Genomic DNA, 19,369 nt, shown 5'->3' on the forward strand with positions numbered 1-19,369 from the left:
CGAACGAACGAACGAACGAACGAACGAACGAACGAACGAACGAACGAACGAACGAACGAACGAACGAACGAACGGACAAAGGTTAATTTATAGGACCTCCACCGGGGTAGGTCCAAAAAAGCGTGTTTTCCTGTAGTGTCAGAATGGATACTTAATCTCATAAAAGGATTAGGAGTACAAAACAAAATCGGAATAATAATAATCTAGCCTTGAGAAGTATAATTCGCGTATGAAATGAAGACTTGCTATGTTTTGAAAAAAAATTAAAGACTCGCTAAGTTTTTGCATAAAAATATCTAGAAATATGGATTTCATTGTTTTGTGATTGTTCATTGTTTTGTGATTGTTCATTTCGTTGAGTTCTTATAACATGCGCAGGGTAGTTTTTACTCGACCTCATTTTGTGCGTCAATTCTGTATCAATGTTACAATACAAAACACGCCTCCTCATACACACAATGACGCCACACATATCATACCTCAAAATGACGTCATAAATTCCATACCTCAGGATGACGTCATACATCTTGTACCTCAGGATGACGTCATGAACCACTGCTACCGAATTCTTTGTTCCAGTCGACGAATTTCGAAAGATGGTCGCTTGAGACACTCTTTGAAACGTTTTTCAACGAGCTGTAAAAGTCTTCTAGTTTTACGCCTCGAACCTGACAAATATACAGTTTTATGATCAAAAATGTTCAAAATTAGTCACACACAAATCAAATTTTTTTACGCATTATACATTCGCAAAATTATATAAGTTGATCTAAAAATATGTCCATTTCAAAGGAGGAGAAATCTAACATGTTCTATGATTATAATATCAAAATTTGAGAGATGACTTTTTCAAAAAAATGAAGGCTTGATTGAGAATAAGAACACCGGACGAAAGGTTTCTCCAGAAAGGTTGCATTTCTCCAGTCACCCTCAAATATCTTCTAATATTTATTTTGTCATCGTAAAACGGTCATGATATCATTCACTAAAAGAAAGTCTTCTAAAGGTACCTTATCAGCTGGGATGGAGCGCAGTTCTTCGCGTGTTAATTCTACAAAAAAAACGTCAAAATACCATTTAACGACATATGCGGTGTGGCCCCAAAAAGACATATTTAGAGCCGTTTATCAGTAGATAATACAGTAGTTCAGATGTAGGCAAAACAACCTCAGTAATGAAGCAAAATTAAGGTAAAACGGTAACTACCTTACATGTTTTTCTTTTTATAAGCATATGTTTTTTGGGAAACAAGCTCAGGTATGCTTAGAGATATTTTAGACTCAGGCTCGAATTATGTTTATCATATGCTTATTTTTCCGAAAAATTTGAGTCTTCAATTTTTTCCAAAATCTGTTGCTGCTATACATGAGGATAGGGAAATAGTTAATGACACAAAGATTTTTCAGGAAAGTTGTGAACGATTACCGCGTTTAAAATTTTCACTTACACACCTCAAAAGCAAGCTCAGTAATATGCTTGTAATATGCTTATTTTTTAGACAAATTCAGGTCTCGGTATGCTTATAAACGTTATGCTTATAAAAAAAACATGTATTACACGAACATTACTAGTCATTTTATTAACACGAATTGAAAAATTTCGTGTTAATAGAAACCCCCTTAATTAAAACCGGTCATGGTGTCCTTGAAAAAGCTATAAAATTCGTGTTAATTTTTAGAGTGTTGATTTCAAGGCCGTTGAATACTTGCCTAGTAATATTCGTGTAATAAGTAATCTTGTTTCTTTTATTATTATTTCTCACATTGAAATGGATAGCACATTTAATCAGAACCTTGACAAAAACTACTGAGATTTATAGATAAAGTTTAATCACCTCGTATTGGTTGCTGTGCCGCATCGCTCGCTAAAGCAGCCAAATCACTGCCCGAATAACCTTCTGCAGCACTGGAAGATAAAATCAAAGATTTTAGATTTTGATCAATAAAGAAAAGTAGTCATTCTCGGCATTATATTCTTTACAGAGTAAGGGAGGGTCTGTAGTAACTCATAGTTCACTATACCTTGAAATTTTGTCGTAGTCTTTTTCAGAAAGGACGTTATTTTGTTTTCGCATCGTCTTTTTCAGAATATCTTTCCGCGTCTAAAAAATGAAGGAATGTTTTCATCATAGAAATGGGCAAAAGAAAGACGGTAAAAAGTGACGAAAAAATCGCTTAATGACGAAATATTTTACCGACGAAACTTTTCACCGACAAAATTTCTACCGATAAAAGGTAATTGTTTCTTATACAGAAATCCGCAAAGAAAAAGTGAGAAGCTAACAACGAATGTAAGTATTGAATAATTCAAGCGATATTCGCAAAAATACATATGCATTACTATAAATATTGAGAAGTGAAAAAATTGGGTTTTATTTGTTGAAAAGAAATTATCCAAGATAAGACGATAAACAGCAAAGGAAAATGACGTCTTCTTACATTATGATCAGGTAGTGGAGCGTACACTCGTTTTGGTAGTCGCCTGAAACAAAAAAATGATACTGTAGTGTGTAGTGACTTTATCAGATTAAAATCTTAAAATTTAACAGCTATAACAGACATCCAAAAGAACCAGAATATGATTGAAAATTTTCGAGCAGCTTGTACTTAGAGAGCCAAGATGCTGTCATCAGCTTGGTTTAAATTCGAAATGGTAAATAAAATCTGACTTTTGTCTTAAGTAAATCAAGGATCTCATCTCTAGATTGGGGGTCAGAAAAGAAAGAGTCAAAGACTTTATGTGTTTTTAAACATCTTTATGACCCCCTTACCTGAGAGCAGCAGTATCCAGCTCCCAAGGGACGTTCGTCGCGCCCAGCACCAGAATTCGTTCGCCCTGCTCAGCACTCATCTAAACAAAATTACCATTGAAAAAAATCAAAGGAGGTAACTAGCTACCTACTAAATTTGTATCTTTTAGGACCGAAATTTTTATTACGTTTTTTAACTGCCGGGGTAAATGCTTGGCAAATTTGAAAATTTGAAAAAATCTTTTGCATGTTGCAATCATTCTCAAAAAAGTTGTACAAATTATACCCAATTTACTTGATGGAGCAAACGTTTAGATAAATGTTCGTAATACCACACGAAATGTTACACAAAATATTTTACGAGCTAATTTTAACAATTTACGAGTTTTTTCTCGTGTTTTACGTCATCAATTTGACACCAGAAAGAATATATTCTTATTAAAACCATCTATGGTACACTGTCTGTTAGTCTAGAGAAGACTTTTAAAGCTTCTTTATTAAAAGATCTGAAGGAAGCAAACTTACCCCATCCATGGAAGTTAAGAATTCAGTTTTCATTCTCCTGGAAGCTTCGTGTTCGTTCTCTTTACGTGCTGTTAACAACGAGTCGATCTCGTCTGTAAAAAAAACAAAATTCAAAATATAATTGCCGCTTTTTTTTTAAGAATGGTGTTTTTTCAATTCATTATGAATAGTCTTAACTTATCATCAAAATGAAAAATATGAGCAATCTGATTGGCTAAAAACGTGTACATAAATACTAGGGCAAAATGGGTTACGGGAATACGCCGCTGGTCAGGGTACCTTTTTTAACCTCCAGAAGTCCCAGGTAGGGTCGCAAAAACACCAAAATGAAAGATCAGTCCCTCGTAGGGTGCCTTTTTTTGGAAAATTTGGGGGGAAAAGTAGAAAGTTTGAGGAAATTTTGGAATTTCAGTCCCATTCAGGGTCACTTTTTTTTATATTTTTCAAATTGACGATAAACCAGTTATCAATGTTGGATATATTTTTCGAATTCAGACTTTTCGTCATATTTTCCGAGCCTATCCCACTCGTGTGATAACTATTACTTATTGAGGAAAATTATGCTGAAATATTCCATAGTATGCAAGGGGGTTTCAGGTCCCATCTAAAAATTCAGGTCCTACCTAGCCCTTAAATTCCCACCCTCAGTCCAGACTCCCAGATCTCAGCTAAAAATGCTATCCCCACAAAAAAATTATACTATTTCGAGGAACGAAACAAAAATTCCTACAGTATAATAATAAAAAGGAGGAAAGTTTAGTATAGTAAAAGAAGTATTTACAGACTATAAAATTTAGAAAAAATTATAATTAATTTGGAAATAAGAAAAAACTAACATTAACTTTTATCAAAACACTAAAAATCCCACCTAAAGAAATTAATCCCCACCTTAACTTGTTTCTCCCACCTGAAACCTGAACATTTTCAAATCCCACCTGGAAATTTTCGACCCAAAACACCGAAAATGCTCTAAAAATGGTATTCTTAGGTTCAGTTGCCAAATTCCACGATGGTGGTATTCTTACCATATCCTTAATTTTAAGACCGATTTCATCATAAATATTCTTATAAAAAAGTGTGTATTATTATAAGTCAGTAAGACTCTTTAACGGCAAACATTGGGAAATCTACGGTTATTTTTTTCAAGTTATTATTTTTTTGGTTTTCGAACCAAAAGTTATTTCATTTTTCATCATAGTTACAATAGTGTGCACTCACCGATGAAAATGATGGCCGGTTGAAGTTCTCGAGCAACAGCGAACAATGCACGGACAGTTTTCTCTCCCTCGCCAATCTAAAATATAGTGATCATAAAGTATCATCAATATTATCTGCATGTCATACAGGGTGTCCTAAAAAAAGGAAAAAATCAAAACATTTCGTTAAATTTTCACATTTTTTCAAGACACCTTGTATAAAAAAATAATGAAAAATTAGCTTTAAAAAAGAAAACAGTAAATTGGCGTAGCCCTTTTTTTGCTGGTTTATAGGCATTCATAAATGAACGAATAACTTACCCATTTTGAAGTGAGAGTAGCAGCACTGATGTTGAAAAAGACTGCTTTTGCTTCAGAGGCTAGTGCTTTTGCCAGTAATGTCTTCCCGTTACCAGGGGGACCAAAGAGAAGCAGACCACGGGCTGGTGAACGAAGCCCTTGGAAAAGCTGGAAAGAAAAACAGAGAATGGCTGATGAAGAAAAGCGATGACACTCGTTAAAAAACAATTTTTTTGTTTGTCTCCTGTCTGGTTCATGCCATGACCTCATACTTGACGAGTAAAATCAGGTAAAAAGAACTATTGAAAAGAACTAAAAAGAAATTCTTGAATCAATCGCAGCAAAGACTATTTAAGAAAACAACCCAAATTTTTTTAAGCTCACCTCGGGTCTTTCTGATGGTAAAATGACCATTTCTGTTAAAAGTTCTTTCGGCAAATCCATACCACCTGAAAAGAATTCCAGTCTTGTTAGAGAATGGCAATGATAAAAGCTCTGAAATTTTTTAAGATACAAGCCCAAAAAAATATTTAAGCCAAACATTTCACTTGATTTACTTTTCTCTTAGAAAGTAAAAATCGTTGGGTCTTGTTAAAAAGAGCGGCAGAATTATTTCCTTTTTGAGAAAATTTGTAAATAACATACCAATATCGTCGAATGTAACTTTACGGTCACTGAAATAAACACCGAAGGAGAAAATTGCAATGATAAGCAAAAGTAAACATTTTAGTTGTAGCAACAATACATTTATATTACCTTCTGAAAGTTCGAACTTACTAATATACTTACTACTGCTATCAATCAATCAAATTATAATAGCTGCATTCTTTTTCACCGTTCAATACATACTAGGTTTGAATAATATCCATACCTGATGTAATTCTGCCCTCAATGCAACAATTGCTTCAATTATTTGACATCATTCGGGCCTCAATAAGATCTAGCCCGAACTTTCTTTGACTAAAAGAACTTATTTTGACCAATGATATAGTGTGAAATACTCAATCCGAGTCCCTCCCTCTGACTTACTCTTCAACAGCTTCGTTGAGAATCATATCAATAAATTTGCGATCGATATTCTTCAGATGTGAAAGTTTCTTCTTGTGCTCATCTTTGGTGGCACCGGGCGTTCCTGTTGATGGTTGACCTCGTGTCTACAAAAGAAATTGACATTCATCATTCATTATCATTGGGAACTGATGTGCTCAGATAACAGCCAACAAGTGATGGGCTGAGGTGATGTAATATCGAAATAACTTTTGAAAGATATTAATAAAACTGTGAATATGAGAATATCTGAAAAATGTTTTCTATTAATGTGCACATCAATACTACAGAAACAGATGTTTTATCCACCTGGATTGGAGAATAGTGTAAGTATGTTAAAAGAAATATATATGATGTTATGCACACAATGAATAACTACATTTCAACTGAGATTTCAATAGAATTGTTCCTTTGCTTTCAATGATTTATGTTTATCAGCCCCTTTCTGTGGATGGGTATACAACACAATTACAGAAACTGATTCCTATAGTTTCCTTAGGGGTTTTCTTCAATCTTAATAACTTTAATGTTAGCTCAACAAAAAGTCTTGAATATATTTAATGATTTCCACACTATAGATATTGTGAAACTACGTAAAGGTATCAAACTAAGACCACAAACCATTTTGATCGATGTTGTTGACGCTGGAGTGATCCTTTTGGCTGGCACATGGCTCCTGGATGATGGCCCTAGACCTGGCACTGATTTCTTAGTGATTGGCTTGGTCGGCCTGCTTGGGCCAGCTGGTTTCTTTGTTTCCTTTGGAGCTGTTGTAGTTTGTACTTTTGTTTTGTCATTGGATTTCTTCTTTTCATTTTCAATTTCGAGTTCTCCTTCTTCAATCCTGACAGCTGAAATTGATAAGGCGAGTGTAAAATCAGAAAAAGACCAATGAACCCTTCTTTTATTGAAAACTTCAACCAATGTCGGGCTACATTCAAATGTATGCGTTTTTTTCTGTGGCAATGTCAATCAGCTTTTGATTTTTCCATATGCTGACTGACTGAGGACGACGATGAATCAGCCCTTATACTATCCTTGGTTTTTCCAAATCGTTTCAGTCACTCCACCATCCTCAAAAGTGTAGATACTCGCTATTATTGTGTTTATGCAAAAACCTCTAAAGCATATCAATTGTTCGAATGTAAAACAAACAGCGGGGAATTTGAAAAAAATAAAACTAGATAAGTTTGTACTTAGAAATGCAATCCTGGATTGAGCGTTGGACATGTTGGATTTCATTTTTTCTTGAAGCTTTCTTCCTCTGCCAACCTCTTCATCTAAGAGACAATAAAATGAATGGTACAGAATATATTCCAAAGGAGGGGAATTGAATTGAATTGACTTTCAAATAAATTTCTTGCCGAAAAAACCTCATGAAAATCTAGCAAACATAGCATCTCAAATTTAACAAGTGTATATGAAGACCATCATGTAAAAGGGAAACAGAAAATGAGTTTCTGTTGAGAACTGCTTAGTTCAAAAATCTTTTGTTGCTCTTTTGACTTCAGTTTTGCATCCATAGTGTCCTTCAGGGTCTCTTCCCCCTCATGCCTAGAATGAAAATTTTCCATTCCCCCCCCCTCATTTTTCCCCACCCTGCCTCCAAAAAATTTTCTGTCCCCCCCCCTCAAGCATAAAATTAAAAAGCTGTAATTTGATGAACTTTAACGCTTATTGTTTTCCCTAAGGTAGTTCTAATTCAAGAATGTATGGAAAGGATGGTTATTTTTAAACCATAATATTAATAAAACTAAGCATTATGCTATATCATCTCATAAAACCAGATGTTTTTCAATTTTGAATTGATTTTGGTGAGTTCCCCCCCATGCCTAGAATGAAAACTTTCCATCCCCCCTCGTTTCCCCCCCCCCTGGCTTCAAAAAAAAGTCTTTCCCCCCTATACGTCCTTTTGACCTCAAAACCCATTCCCCCCTGAATCCAGGGGGGAGGACACTATGGCATCTGATGTAACATCAGACTTTGACCAAAAAAAACTTTTGGCCAGGCCTTATAGCAGCAGAGCCTCACCTCAAATGACTAAATATACATATATTTTTTGAATGGTTGTGTCCTAGAAAAGATATAATAATTTGGCCACCCACTAGTAAGATCAAATAACAACATTTCGTGTTTTTACCTTGACCTTCGAGCTTGATTCCAATAGCATTCCTTAATTCACCTACACCTTGCTCATACAGTCTTTTTGCTTGTTTAAAATCTGGTAAAATACATTCATCTGAAAAACAAAATATAAGAAAAATAAAGCTGGACTTAAAAGTCTATAGTTAGTCTATAATATCAATGATTAACAATCTTAATAGATAAATTCAAAATTTAGCAAAATTCTTGATAAAAATCTTGCCTCCTTTTTCTTCAATTCCCATTGCATCATTGATATATTTTGCCCCAATTTTTGCATGTTTTCGAACTTTTTGTACATTTTCGTTTGTTTTTGGGTCTTCTTTCCTCTCAGCCATCTCTGCTGCTAAGAATGAAAACATAACAAATATGGAAACCAGAATAAGAGTCATCAAAAGGAAGGTCTCAAAATAATAAAGTGCACTCACAAACATGGATTTGTCAGATGGAACAAAATTAATAACCGCAATGTCATAATTCAAACAAAAGAATATTGTCAAGAATCTTGTAAACATTAAATTCAATCTTTTGATATTTTATTCATAAAAGTATGACCTTTACACAAGATTTATTACTTTTTCTTGAAATTTAGTAGATGTTCCTAAAATGTATTTCAAAGGTGTCCCGTAGATACCCTGCATTTTGGGGTAATTACAGGACACCCTCGGGGTAAATAATGGACAGGTATAAAAAGTTATTGAAAAATCCAGATATCTTTCCAAAAGGTCATGATATTTGAGGTTTTGCATCCACTTGATGACTTCAAATCCAAGTGCTATCATTTAAAGGACTTTCAACAAATTTATTGAGGCCGACCTTAAAAAAAAAAAAGTTTCCGGTTCACCGGCCGGGTGAAATATTTTTCATCGTCACCCGGCCGCATTTTTTTTTCATAAGAACCAAATAGATAACAGAGGAAACTTTCTTCTTAAAAACCTTTACTCATTTAAACTCCCAGCTGGCACACAACGTTGTTTCGACGTTTATAACGTTAAAAAGACGTTATGAATGTTAGATGGACGTTGAAACAATGTTGTGTGCCAGCTGGGCTGTTACATCGTTGCTTTATAACACTTGCACTCTTCAAAAAGGTTTGTTTGTTTAGCATGCTTTCTGGATATTAAAGATCAAATAAATAGTGTTATGCATATTTAAATGAGTGAAGAAAATATTTGTTTGTCTAGGAGGCTTTCGGAACGTTAAAGATCAAATAAATAATGTTATGCATATTAAATGAATTTATTAGAATGAAAGGTTTGTTGATTCTTAGAAAAAAAGATCACAAAGTAAGCACAACTAATAAACTCATTCAACACTCAATCAGCTTTTTGTAATTAATAACAACAGATTTCTTTCAGTGAAAGAGAAAAAAAGGGGACAGAATGTGTGGCAATATACTTTCTTTAACACTAACAGCCAGAGAGATGAATTTTTTTCTTCCTAATTTTTTCTATTAGAAAGGACCAAAAAAAAATCTTTCCCGGCCGCCCGCATCACTTTTTTTTTCGTCACCCGGTGGACCGGAAACGAAAAAATTTTTAGGGTCGGCCTGACAGTGTCCCATTTTTATCCCAGTTTTTCCCATTTGGGGGTAATAACGGGACACTTCAAACAGTAATATTTGTATAGAGCAATCTAGACCAACTGGAGTAAATTTAGATGCAAACCATTGCAGGTTTTGAAAGACTTAGAGTGTAGTTATGATTCCATTTAACTAGAAAATCAAGTTTGTAGTTTTCTTTTAAAAAATAATCACTTCAAACTCAAACTTTAGTGTCCTATAATTACCCTAAAATTAAGATTTGACTACGGGGTAAATATGGGACACATTTTTTAGAGATAAGGTGCCTTGTTTGATAATGAGACTATTATGATCTCAAACCATAGTACCTAGATGTCAGAATTCAGTCAAAATATAACATAGTTGCCAACTTATGAGAATGGAAATGCGGGACAACGAGCGAATGGAGCGAGGGAGAAAAATCGAGCTGGGGGTTTGGGGGGCGCTTTAAGTGGGTAATAATAATATCACGGGTAATAATATCTACTGTAGGATCGCCTAATCTCGACATACCTCTTCCAATCTCGACATAGCTGTAGGCTGGTCTTCGAAATAAAAAATCAAACATAAACAAATACATACCAAAGTTATCAATCAATCACTAAATTGTACTCTCTCTCTCTATCACGTCACAGATTGTTAATATAATATGAGAAATGTGAACTGTTATTACTTATAATATTTGAAAAGAACACTTTAACGATGTAGTAATCACTAAAAAACTAATTAGCATGCTTTCAACGAAGATGCCCAAATCACAACAACATTTTGCACGCGAGGAATTTTTTAGTAGACCTTTTTACCGTGAACCGAAAATAATTAAAAGAACCCGGTTTCCTTATGAATTTGAAAAGGGACTGGGTGTGCTAGGTGCGGCGTCTAGAAGTTTAACGCAGCCTTCTAGCGCCTAGAGCGTGTGCTTGCAATAAATAATAAGGAAATGGAAACCAGGTCGACTAAGCGCGCAAATTATTTTTATCATGTGACTTGTTGTAAAATTTTAATGATGGACACGAGAAAGTTACAAGGAAGTTTGCATGCGTTTCGTGTTTTGTGTAAAACTGCTTTATATAATTTGGCTGTTTTTTTAATTGAAAGGATTGCAATGTTTACTGAACTTCTAGTTTGATGGATGAACTTGTTCGATAAGAATGATACCAAGAATTTCATTCAAGGTTTGTTTTGATTATTTTACAGATCCGGTGTCGAGATTGGAAGACGTATGTCGAGATTAGACCAACTCACGTTACAGTTCAGACCAGTTCAGCAGGGGCAAAATCATTGAAAACTGGCTATATTAACCTGTTTTTCTGGCTTTTTTGTGGTGGGAAACGGATCTTAGGAGCGAAGTTTTATGTTATAAATTTTCCTTGGGGCAACCAATGACATGCTCTGAAAACTGGCATTATATTATAAAAGATCGTGTTCAAAAATAAAGGCCTGTTTTGTGACATTTTCAAAGTTGGCTGACAATTATGTTAATAAAATGAGTATTTTTGGTGGCTAACCGTTTATTTTTTCACCAAGGATAAGTAGAATGATTAACCTTTCCAATTGTTTTGGAGCGAAATTAAGTGGCTTACTAGGTTACAAGATATTTCAAGATAAGCTATGAGTCGTTTATGTGGCTGACAACACTGGTGGCTTTTTGAAACCAACCAGTTTCAAAATGTTGCACTTTTATCTGTTTTGAGATAATATGATACCTCTAGTTACCGATTCAAGTGTCATTTTCAAACAAACCATTTCCTCCTTTGAGGTGGCTGACAAAATACATATTTGGACATATTTGGACCTGGAACCACACATTTTACTCATTTTACCATTTTTTTCATCAAAATATGTTCTTTGTGTAAATACCGATCATCATATAAAATTTCAACGTTATATTTGAAATATTTTTCAAGTTATTCAAGAAATACTATATTTTTGAGTTCAGTAAATGTCACACTATTTTTGAACATGATCTAAAAAATAGCCCTAAAATAAGCAATTCATAGCAATAAAAGACTGCACTAGAGGATAGACAGTATGGAAAAATCATATACATACCTATGTGTACAGTTGAGGACAAGTTGTGAAGAAAAAGTTGCAGAGCTTTGCAGTTTGGTAAAAAAATATTTTGCTAGACATGGGATTTTTGAAAGTGAAAGTAAAATTTCCCGAAAAGTTAAAATCGGGCGTGATTGATCCCGATCTTTTCCCACCCAAGAAACTCCGCCCAACTCGTCCGCCTCCTCCCGCAGTCAAAAAAAATCGACCGTATTTTCAGCACCACACACCCGGTACTCTGTCGCGCTAGCTACTTGATCAAAAAACTGGCTTTTTGATGCTTACTGATAGCGTTCTGGCGTCCATTAATATTTATTCGAGCTGTGATACTCACAGTAGTTGGGCGACCAAAGTCATTACATGACGGTGATAACATCGTCTCTACTCCCTCAGCTCAAATCGAAAAAAAATTAAAATTCATGCATTTTGGAACTTATTGTTATACCCAATCTACAATGTTAAAAACAAATACCTTTATTATTAGACCTTTTTACACTGGCCCCGTTATTGGCGTTATTTTTCGGCCTTCTCGGCCGAGGTTCTGTAACCAACCAAACCACGAGAAATTTAGAGTCGCTAAAGTAAACTGTCATGAAGTGCCAATAATAATGATGAGGGTGATATTTTTCTTGATTCAAAATAGGGAACGCGAACAACCTCTCCCCCGTGTATTTCAGGCTCGTGTAGTATTTACGTTACTGAAGGACGCCAGAGGAGCGCTGTGAACGAGGTTGGAGTGCGAATAGACTTTCTTTCCTTTAAAATCATCTTTCCAGATTTAAGGCTTACTGGATAGATATCTCTGGCGTCCTTATGTAACGTGAATAAACCTGGGATGCAAGGGGACGAGGTTGATTACGTCATCCCGCAGTTCAACTAATCTTATCATCGAACAATCGGTTCTGCCTTGGGAGAATCGTACGTACCAGCAGACGTAGTCAAATCCCAAAACGGTGTTCCAATTCCTATTCAAGGTTAAAGAATGACCGCAAAGATTTCAGCAACCAAACGGGATAGAAGAAAAATTGCATTTGAATTTGAAAAATCATCTAGTTTTATCTGTTGGGAGTTTTGCTTGTAACGCCGCTCTTTTGGTAACAATTCGTGGGCCCTTTCTCAAAAACGTTTCAAAATCTTACTTTCACTAACCCATATTTCCCGATGTAGAAATGCATGACAAAATTTTGACTAAACAGTTTAAAAGTAATAAAAGAGTTTGATTGAATTGGTCGAGATACTGGTTAAAATGGAAAAGTTTTTCACACATTTCTAGACTAGATACACGTTTCTTTTCATAAGAGCTAGTAATTTTTTTCCATGCAAGCGTTGAACTTTAGAATTAAAATACCTTATCGGGGAAAACTTCATCGGGGAAAATTTTCTTCACTTGCTGGTAGTTGGTAAACGCATGGCCGGGGAAAATTTTCGTCGGGAAAAATATTCGTCACTTGTCCAAAATTTCGTCACTTTTCCCCGACAAGGTACGGGGGTTATGACGGATAAAAAGAAAGTTCTTTGATGTAATGAGTAAAATATGAAGAACTTTTTTTAAATAAACAAATTATGGCCAATGAAATTGCTCATGACAACATCATAAAAAGCTTGAAATAATGATTACATCCCTATTAATTTCTAAGGATAACTCGAATAAGATATAATAAGATTATTAGAATAATATAAACACAAGATAATTTATAGAAAGAAAAATATTTTTTAGAGTATTTCCATCACCTTACTAAAGAAAAAGTCTGCCTAAAAAAACTCGGCAGCGGAGAAAACGGTAACTTCTTGTATCGATCCTCAAATAGCGGCTTTGTAGTCGATGAAAATGGTATTCACGTAAAGAAATATTTTCAAAAAACTTTGGAGAATGAAGATAAAAATTGAAAAGGATTGACTCATAACCAGACAAATGTTCTAATCTGTATTTTTTGACTTGATGGAAAATTTTTAGAAATTATTTCAGAGAGTGATAATAGTACAATTCATGTACAATTCTACAAGAAGTGTTTTTTTCTTCATTTTCCATGTTCATTTTTCAGTCTTTGTATTTTTCTATTTACTTCTGATTATCTTTTCAACGAGCAATCAACCGCTATCTAATTCGAATTTTATCGACAGATAAAGATACACATAGAGACAAACTTTATCAAGAAATCACTTTAGCTAAACACAAATTAGGTAATATTTGCATAGACAGAAAGTGAAAAGACTTTGCTTTTCCAGTACATATACAGTAAAACCCGTACAAAAATCAAAACCAAGCACCTTTTCAATTTTGCCCTTTCCGTTTCAAAAATACAATTTCCTATGTACACTTTATTTTTTTAAGCTACAAATATCAATGGGTTATTTACAAAAAAAAAGAAGTTTCAGACATTGACACATCTATCGTGGACCTCTGGGACAGTAACGTGCAATATGGTCTAGTCCACCTAAAATAACAAGAGTGGAATATTATTCAGCATTGCTCAAACTATTATCAGTGGAAACACTACAGCAGTGCACATATCTGAAATACTCTAAAAGAAATAGCTTATTTAGAATCAATTAAAATCTCGATGGGATAGATCTAATGAATTGCAAAATGAAAGACGTTAAGATTGGAAACAAAGATCTCACCGCAATTAAAACAGCGTGCATTGTTGTGATGATTGGCATATTGGTTTGTTAAGTGACTGTGAAAACCATTCGTAAAATAATTGTGGAAATTGCCACCGCCTGAACGCTCTTGGTGATAGCGCGCTTGTGCTTGCGGCGGGTACATGTTGTTGACGAAGTTATTGTTCTGATTGTTGTAACGCCCGTCATGATAAGGGCGGTGACGGTGATTTCTGGGCGACCTGGATCGAGAGCGCCTTCGATATCCACCATCACGTCGCCCGTTTCGATTTTGAGCATTATTTCGATCGTTAGATCGTGCGGGCGTATCATCTACATCAGAATCTTCAATTCTGTGGAATAATTCTCGAATACCTTCGGCATCTAAAAGAGAAATATGAAAACATTAAAATCTTCTAGTTCTGCGTGGCATCCAAAACAAAGACATACATCAGTACAGCAAGTGAACTTTTGAGGTCTTTGTTCTGGACGCCTTAGAATGCGTAGAAATATCGTTAAATTTCGCACCTTTCCACAGAACGGAGTGTAAATTCTCTTTTCCCCAGCTAAATTTATTTTTGAATCATATGGCACAGGAAACAAGAAGTTCTTTTTTATGATTCGATCCAAGTATTAATCAACCTTTTTCCCTCTCAAAGACTTAACGAAATAACAAAGATTAGAGTATGTATTGCTAGACGCTTTGTATGTGTTAAATTGATAGATCAAGGAACTTAGGCTGTCCTAATTGTTCAGGTTTTGTACTTTTTGAGTACATTGAAATTGAAATGATACTTTACGATAATTTGTTAGGCGATCACATTTTTTTTAGGAAATGTGTGTTTAATATCTCAATCCGAAGATATTGTTGAAGTGATGATGAAGAGACGTGCAGTCAACGAACGAAACCAGTTCAACGTTTTACGATGTTTTGAAAAAAACATTTTCAAACTACTAGTGTTATCTTTCAGTGTTTTTGTAGACGATAAAATTTTTTCTCTAAGACAAAGAAATAAACAAGACACAAAAGAATTTTAAGTTATACAACAGGGAAAATCAAGCCCTAAATCCTTTTTCTAAATCAACACTGAGAAAAAACCGAACAACAACAACTACCTACCAAACTACCAAAATGATTCAATCTAAAATATTTTTTTGAATATTTCATAAATGATCATGTTTTTAGTTAGTTTGCTTTAACTCATGCATTTTAATAAATTAACAAAAATAACGCTTCAAAAATTCGTTTTCGATACTCATCTTCAATCATGAAGTATTGTTATGAGTTTTACTAAATATTTTTCTCTTTTGTAATGTTGTGACAAATATGAACATACCAATGCTATATACATAATAAAAACCTTGTAAGACCTATTTTTTCAAATATATAATACCTCTTTAAAAACATAAGAAAACTTTCGTTTAAAAAACTCTAAATCGGTCAGAAAATTGACTCCCTAAATAATATGAATGGTGAAATTTGTTAGCTTTCATGTTTTATGAATTTTTGTTTGAATTCAATTTTATACCAATAAAATAATAGAAGACTTTCAATCTATTTGAATAATTTCACGGTTTCCAGGCCTGTTATTTGCAGTAGGCAGAGGAATCAAATCACCCTCAACTTCCTCTACTTTTGGGGATAAATTACCTTCCGAAGATTCATCTTTCTTTATAATTGTTTCACGTTTCGTTTGCTCCGTAACACGAGCCTCTTTTTCTGCGTCAGAAAAGGTTTCAACCAGTTTCTCTACACAACTGTCAAGGACTAACGATCGAACTGCTTTTCCTTTCATTTTACGTCTGCATACAGGGCAATTCTTTTTCTTTTTTTAACCATTCCCAAAGACAGAATGAACAGAATGTGTGAGCACAAGGTAATGTTGTTGCCTCAATAAAGTAATGTGAGCATATGATACATGAAAATTCATCTTCCATGCATAGCATGGCACTCTGTTTGGCATCAATCTCAACTTTTTTAGTGATTTCCTTTTGTTGTTCCAATTGGTTTTCTTTCTCACTTATTTCATCTCGTAGTTCTTGTAAACATTGTTCAAGTTGCTTCTGATTTTCTTCAACAGATTGATACTTTTCAATGACTTGCTCTTTGGCCCTTAATTCGCTGAGAAGATTACTTTTTTCACTTTCTTTGGCATAGATGGTAGTTTCAAGCTCAAGTTTTTGTTTCTCTAGCTCTTTTTGATAAGCTTCATCTTTTTCTGAGAGCTTTTTGGATAGTTCTTGTTGAAGATTTGTCTCAACAAGAGTTTTTTCAAGTTCAAGATCCCTAATTTGCATGTCAAATTGAGATTTTAGAGCTGATTCCTGTTCATGTAATTGATTTTCAAGTAGACCCTTCAGATGTAGTTCAGCTTCTTGACGTTCATTCTCAAGCTGAAGTTTGGAATTTTCAAGTTGTTTCAAAAGATCACTTTGAGTTTCCTCAAATTGACTAAGCATATTCTTATGTTGTTTCTCTTTTTCTTGCAAAGATTCACTAAGAGATTTTATTTTCTGCTCTTGCTCTTTGATTTGCGCAGTATTGGATTCAATGATGGTAATTGATGGTGGCTCAAAAAATCTTTTTCGTTTTAAAGGTGAAGCTGATAAGTTAGGATTTGCGGTTTTGTGTTTAGATTGAGCATTTTCAACATAGTATTCAAATTCAGGTGGGCTGCCCTTATCAATACCACAACCAAATGCAACCCGATCACCAATTTTGACCTCCGCTTTCACACCAGATCTAATTCTTTTATTCCTGATGTACACTCCATTCAAGCTCTGAAAAAAAAGATACAATAAATTATCAAAAAAAAGATCTATACCGTCAGTTAGTTGACGAATAATGGGAAGGTCGAATTCACTGATTGAAACTAATTTTGTTTACTTTGTAGCGATCAGAGAGGAATAAATCCTTTTTATTATTCCCATCTCTAAAGAAGGGTGTCAAAATTAGAAGAAGGATGTCGACATTAGACCAAACTACAATATAGATGTAGCTACTGTAGAAAGAATAAAATTTGAAGTTATGAGGTTAAATTACAGTATAAGCGGGTATAAGTGAGTTATAAGCAGCTTATTTTACTGTAAATCTAATAAAAACTAGCTACTGTACCCCTCCAATCTTTAAGTATGGTTTACAGTATCCAAGAGAAAAATTAGAATTTTGAAATTGTGTTCTTGCAAATAACAAAGAAGAAAAATTAAAAAAGAAAAACATTTTAAAAGAAGCCTAAAACGAAAGTGATAAAATGCAGGAAAAAATTAAGTGAATTTTCAGCTTGAGAATAACATTGAAGTACAGTGCAATCAAATATTGGCACAAATATGCTGAAAATATGGATTGATTTTTTCTTGCTGGAGATAGATATACTATACAAAAAATGTTAAAACAACTATACCCAAGGCTCGAAATAACGATTTCAAGTGGGTCGGACAAAAATGTCCGATCAGGGTTGCTTTAGCTTGAAAATTATGATTTTTGGGTCGGTCATGAAGCTATTTGGGTTGGACAATGTCCGATGTCTGACCGTTATTTCGAGCCCTGATACCCCATCAGAAGACAATTATCTTTTCTCGGTTTCCCGGTCATGTTTCAAGTAAAGTGTAAAATGAAAATGAATGATCAAAAACTTACGCTGTGATCAACAACAAACACCTTTCCATTTTCAAAAGTGACAGTGGCATGCCTTCTAGAGATCATTAATGGTGTCGATTTAGATAGCATTCGTGTGTTGACATCATCAGCTATGACCCGGCCTATTATTGTAGGCTTTGTAGAAGACAGATAGATGAAGTTTGAGGGGTCACTTTTCAAGGATGTTTCTCGGATTTTCCTCAACCTAACCATTGGATAGTTTTCGATTTCTTGCATTTTACATCTAAGATATTTTTATTTATCTAAAGAAAAAGATAAATTGAAAACCTTCAAGCAATTTGACAGCACATCTTCCCTGTTCACCAAAACCAAATCAAAGCTAACCAAAATTTGCAAAAATAATCTGCGAAGAGAGCCCGTTTGTTTATGTTCATAAGAAGCCTGGGAACTAAAAAGAAACCGGGGGTTTATATATTTTCATTCTATGTACATAATCACCCCAAATCATATAAGAAATAATGAAATGTATCAGTAATAATGTAATAATCTTTTTCAATAAAAGCCAAATATTTTCTAAGGGTACAGTATCTTGGCGTTAAATGTTTTATCATTATCATTGAATATCATTTCACCCCCTGATTCAACATTATCACGCATGCGCAAGAACACAGCTGTCAAAGTCATGTCAAAAAAAATCCGCTGCGGGGAAGGAAATGATTGGCGTAAGATTTTTTTCATCTATTTCTTTCTCAATATGGAGGAGAACAATCAAACCATCAAATTCATCGAATTAGGAAATTGTAATAAAACACAGCTCGACAACTTTTTTTTTCAAAAATTGAAAACGTAACGCCAGCTGTGTGATGTGTGACGTTGCCGGAGAGGGTTACCGTTACCATTTGTGTACCATCAGAGGCCAAGTTTTCATCAGAGAAAATGTTGACTTTTTCCCAACTTTTTCTTTTGTTCGGTTTGTTCTTTTGCGACAGAATCGAATTTTATTTTTAAAACCCAGAAAACCCAGCTGAAAATTAAAGTAATTTTTAGATCGCATTAGTCTATAGAAAATGTTCAAACCAATGACTGAACAACATGGAAGGTACAAGGTACTATGAGCCCCCCCCCCCCCCAGAGGACCCAAAATTCACGCCATCACGCCTGAAAAATTTGATTTTCACGATCACGCCAATTTTCTTCGATTTCACGCCATTACGCCTAGAAAATTTAGTTTTCACAATCATATTTTTGTTTTATAAACTTAATTTTTGCCCACAAATAGGTGTGTGGGCATATAAAAAATTGTTGGACAACTGGTCACATCAAAGGGCACCGGTTTGATTGAGGGCTGAGGTATATTTCAGTAAATTGACAAAGCCCACCATGGTTGGGGTAACGGAAATTTTTTTTGAATTTTGAAGGGTTCAAAGTGCTATTTTAGGACCCATTTCAATTCATCAATTTGAAAAATAATTCATGTAAAAATAATGGAAATCTTTTAAAAGTACAAGCAACATGAGAGGGGCCATGCCCCCTGGTCCCCCGTTGACGGGACCCATGGGCATTAATTGTGAATTAGCGTGAATAGATTTTTAAATGGT

At 34.6% G+C, this 19,369-nt stretch overlaps 2 protein-coding genes across 3 annotated transcripts; both read right to left on the reverse strand.

The window, feature by feature from the left end:
* Positions 1 to 32: 32 nt before the first annotated feature.
* On the reverse strand, positions 33 to 11,664 carry LOC136798348 (spastin-like). 2 transcript variants are annotated; one of them, XM_067054952.1, is made up of 17 exons: positions 11,573 to 11,664; positions 8,183 to 8,305; positions 7,958 to 8,056; positions 7,014 to 7,097; positions 6,439 to 6,668; positions 5,800 to 5,924; positions 5,416 to 5,444; positions 5,155 to 5,219; positions 4,792 to 4,938; positions 4,493 to 4,568; positions 3,275 to 3,366; positions 2,771 to 2,850; positions 2,439 to 2,481; positions 2,022 to 2,101; positions 1,835 to 1,905; positions 1,011 to 1,051; positions 33 to 668 (listed from the first exon to the last, which is right to left on the reverse strand). In XM_067054952.1, exons 2-17 carry the CDS (start codon positions 8,295 to 8,297, stop codon positions 546 to 548), a joined length of 1,500 nt encoding a protein of 499 aa, XP_066911053.1. In that variant the 5' UTR covers positions 8,298 to 8,305; positions 11,573 to 11,664; the 3' UTR covers positions 33 to 545. The 2 variants fall into 2 exon arrangements, with proteins under 2 accessions (XP_066911053.1, XP_066911054.1); XM_067054953.1 differs by having other exon boundaries at positions 8,183 to 8,317; positions 11,571 to 11,664.
* A 1,429-nt stretch (positions 11,665 to 13,093) lies between these two features.
* On the reverse strand, positions 13,094 to 18,102 carry LOC136798349 (E3 ubiquitin-protein ligase RNF8-like). The gene is given in 5 exon segments (XM_067054955.1): positions 13,094 to 14,007; positions 14,195 to 14,557; positions 15,825 to 15,990; positions 15,992 to 16,954; positions 17,811 to 18,102. Coding segments are annotated over 5 exon segments (1,776 nt in total). The 5' UTR covers positions 18,048 to 18,102; the 3' UTR covers positions 13,094 to 13,960.
* Positions 18,103 to 19,369: the final 1,267 nt, after the last annotated feature.

This window comes from Clytia hemisphaerica, unplaced genomic scaffold (assembly GCF_902728285.1).
Source record: "Clytia hemisphaerica strain Z4C2 unplaced genomic scaffold, Clytia hemisphaerica genome assembly, whole genome shotgun sequence".
NCBI lineage: Eukaryota > Metazoa > Cnidaria > Hydrozoa > Leptothecata > Clytiidae > Clytia > Clytia hemisphaerica.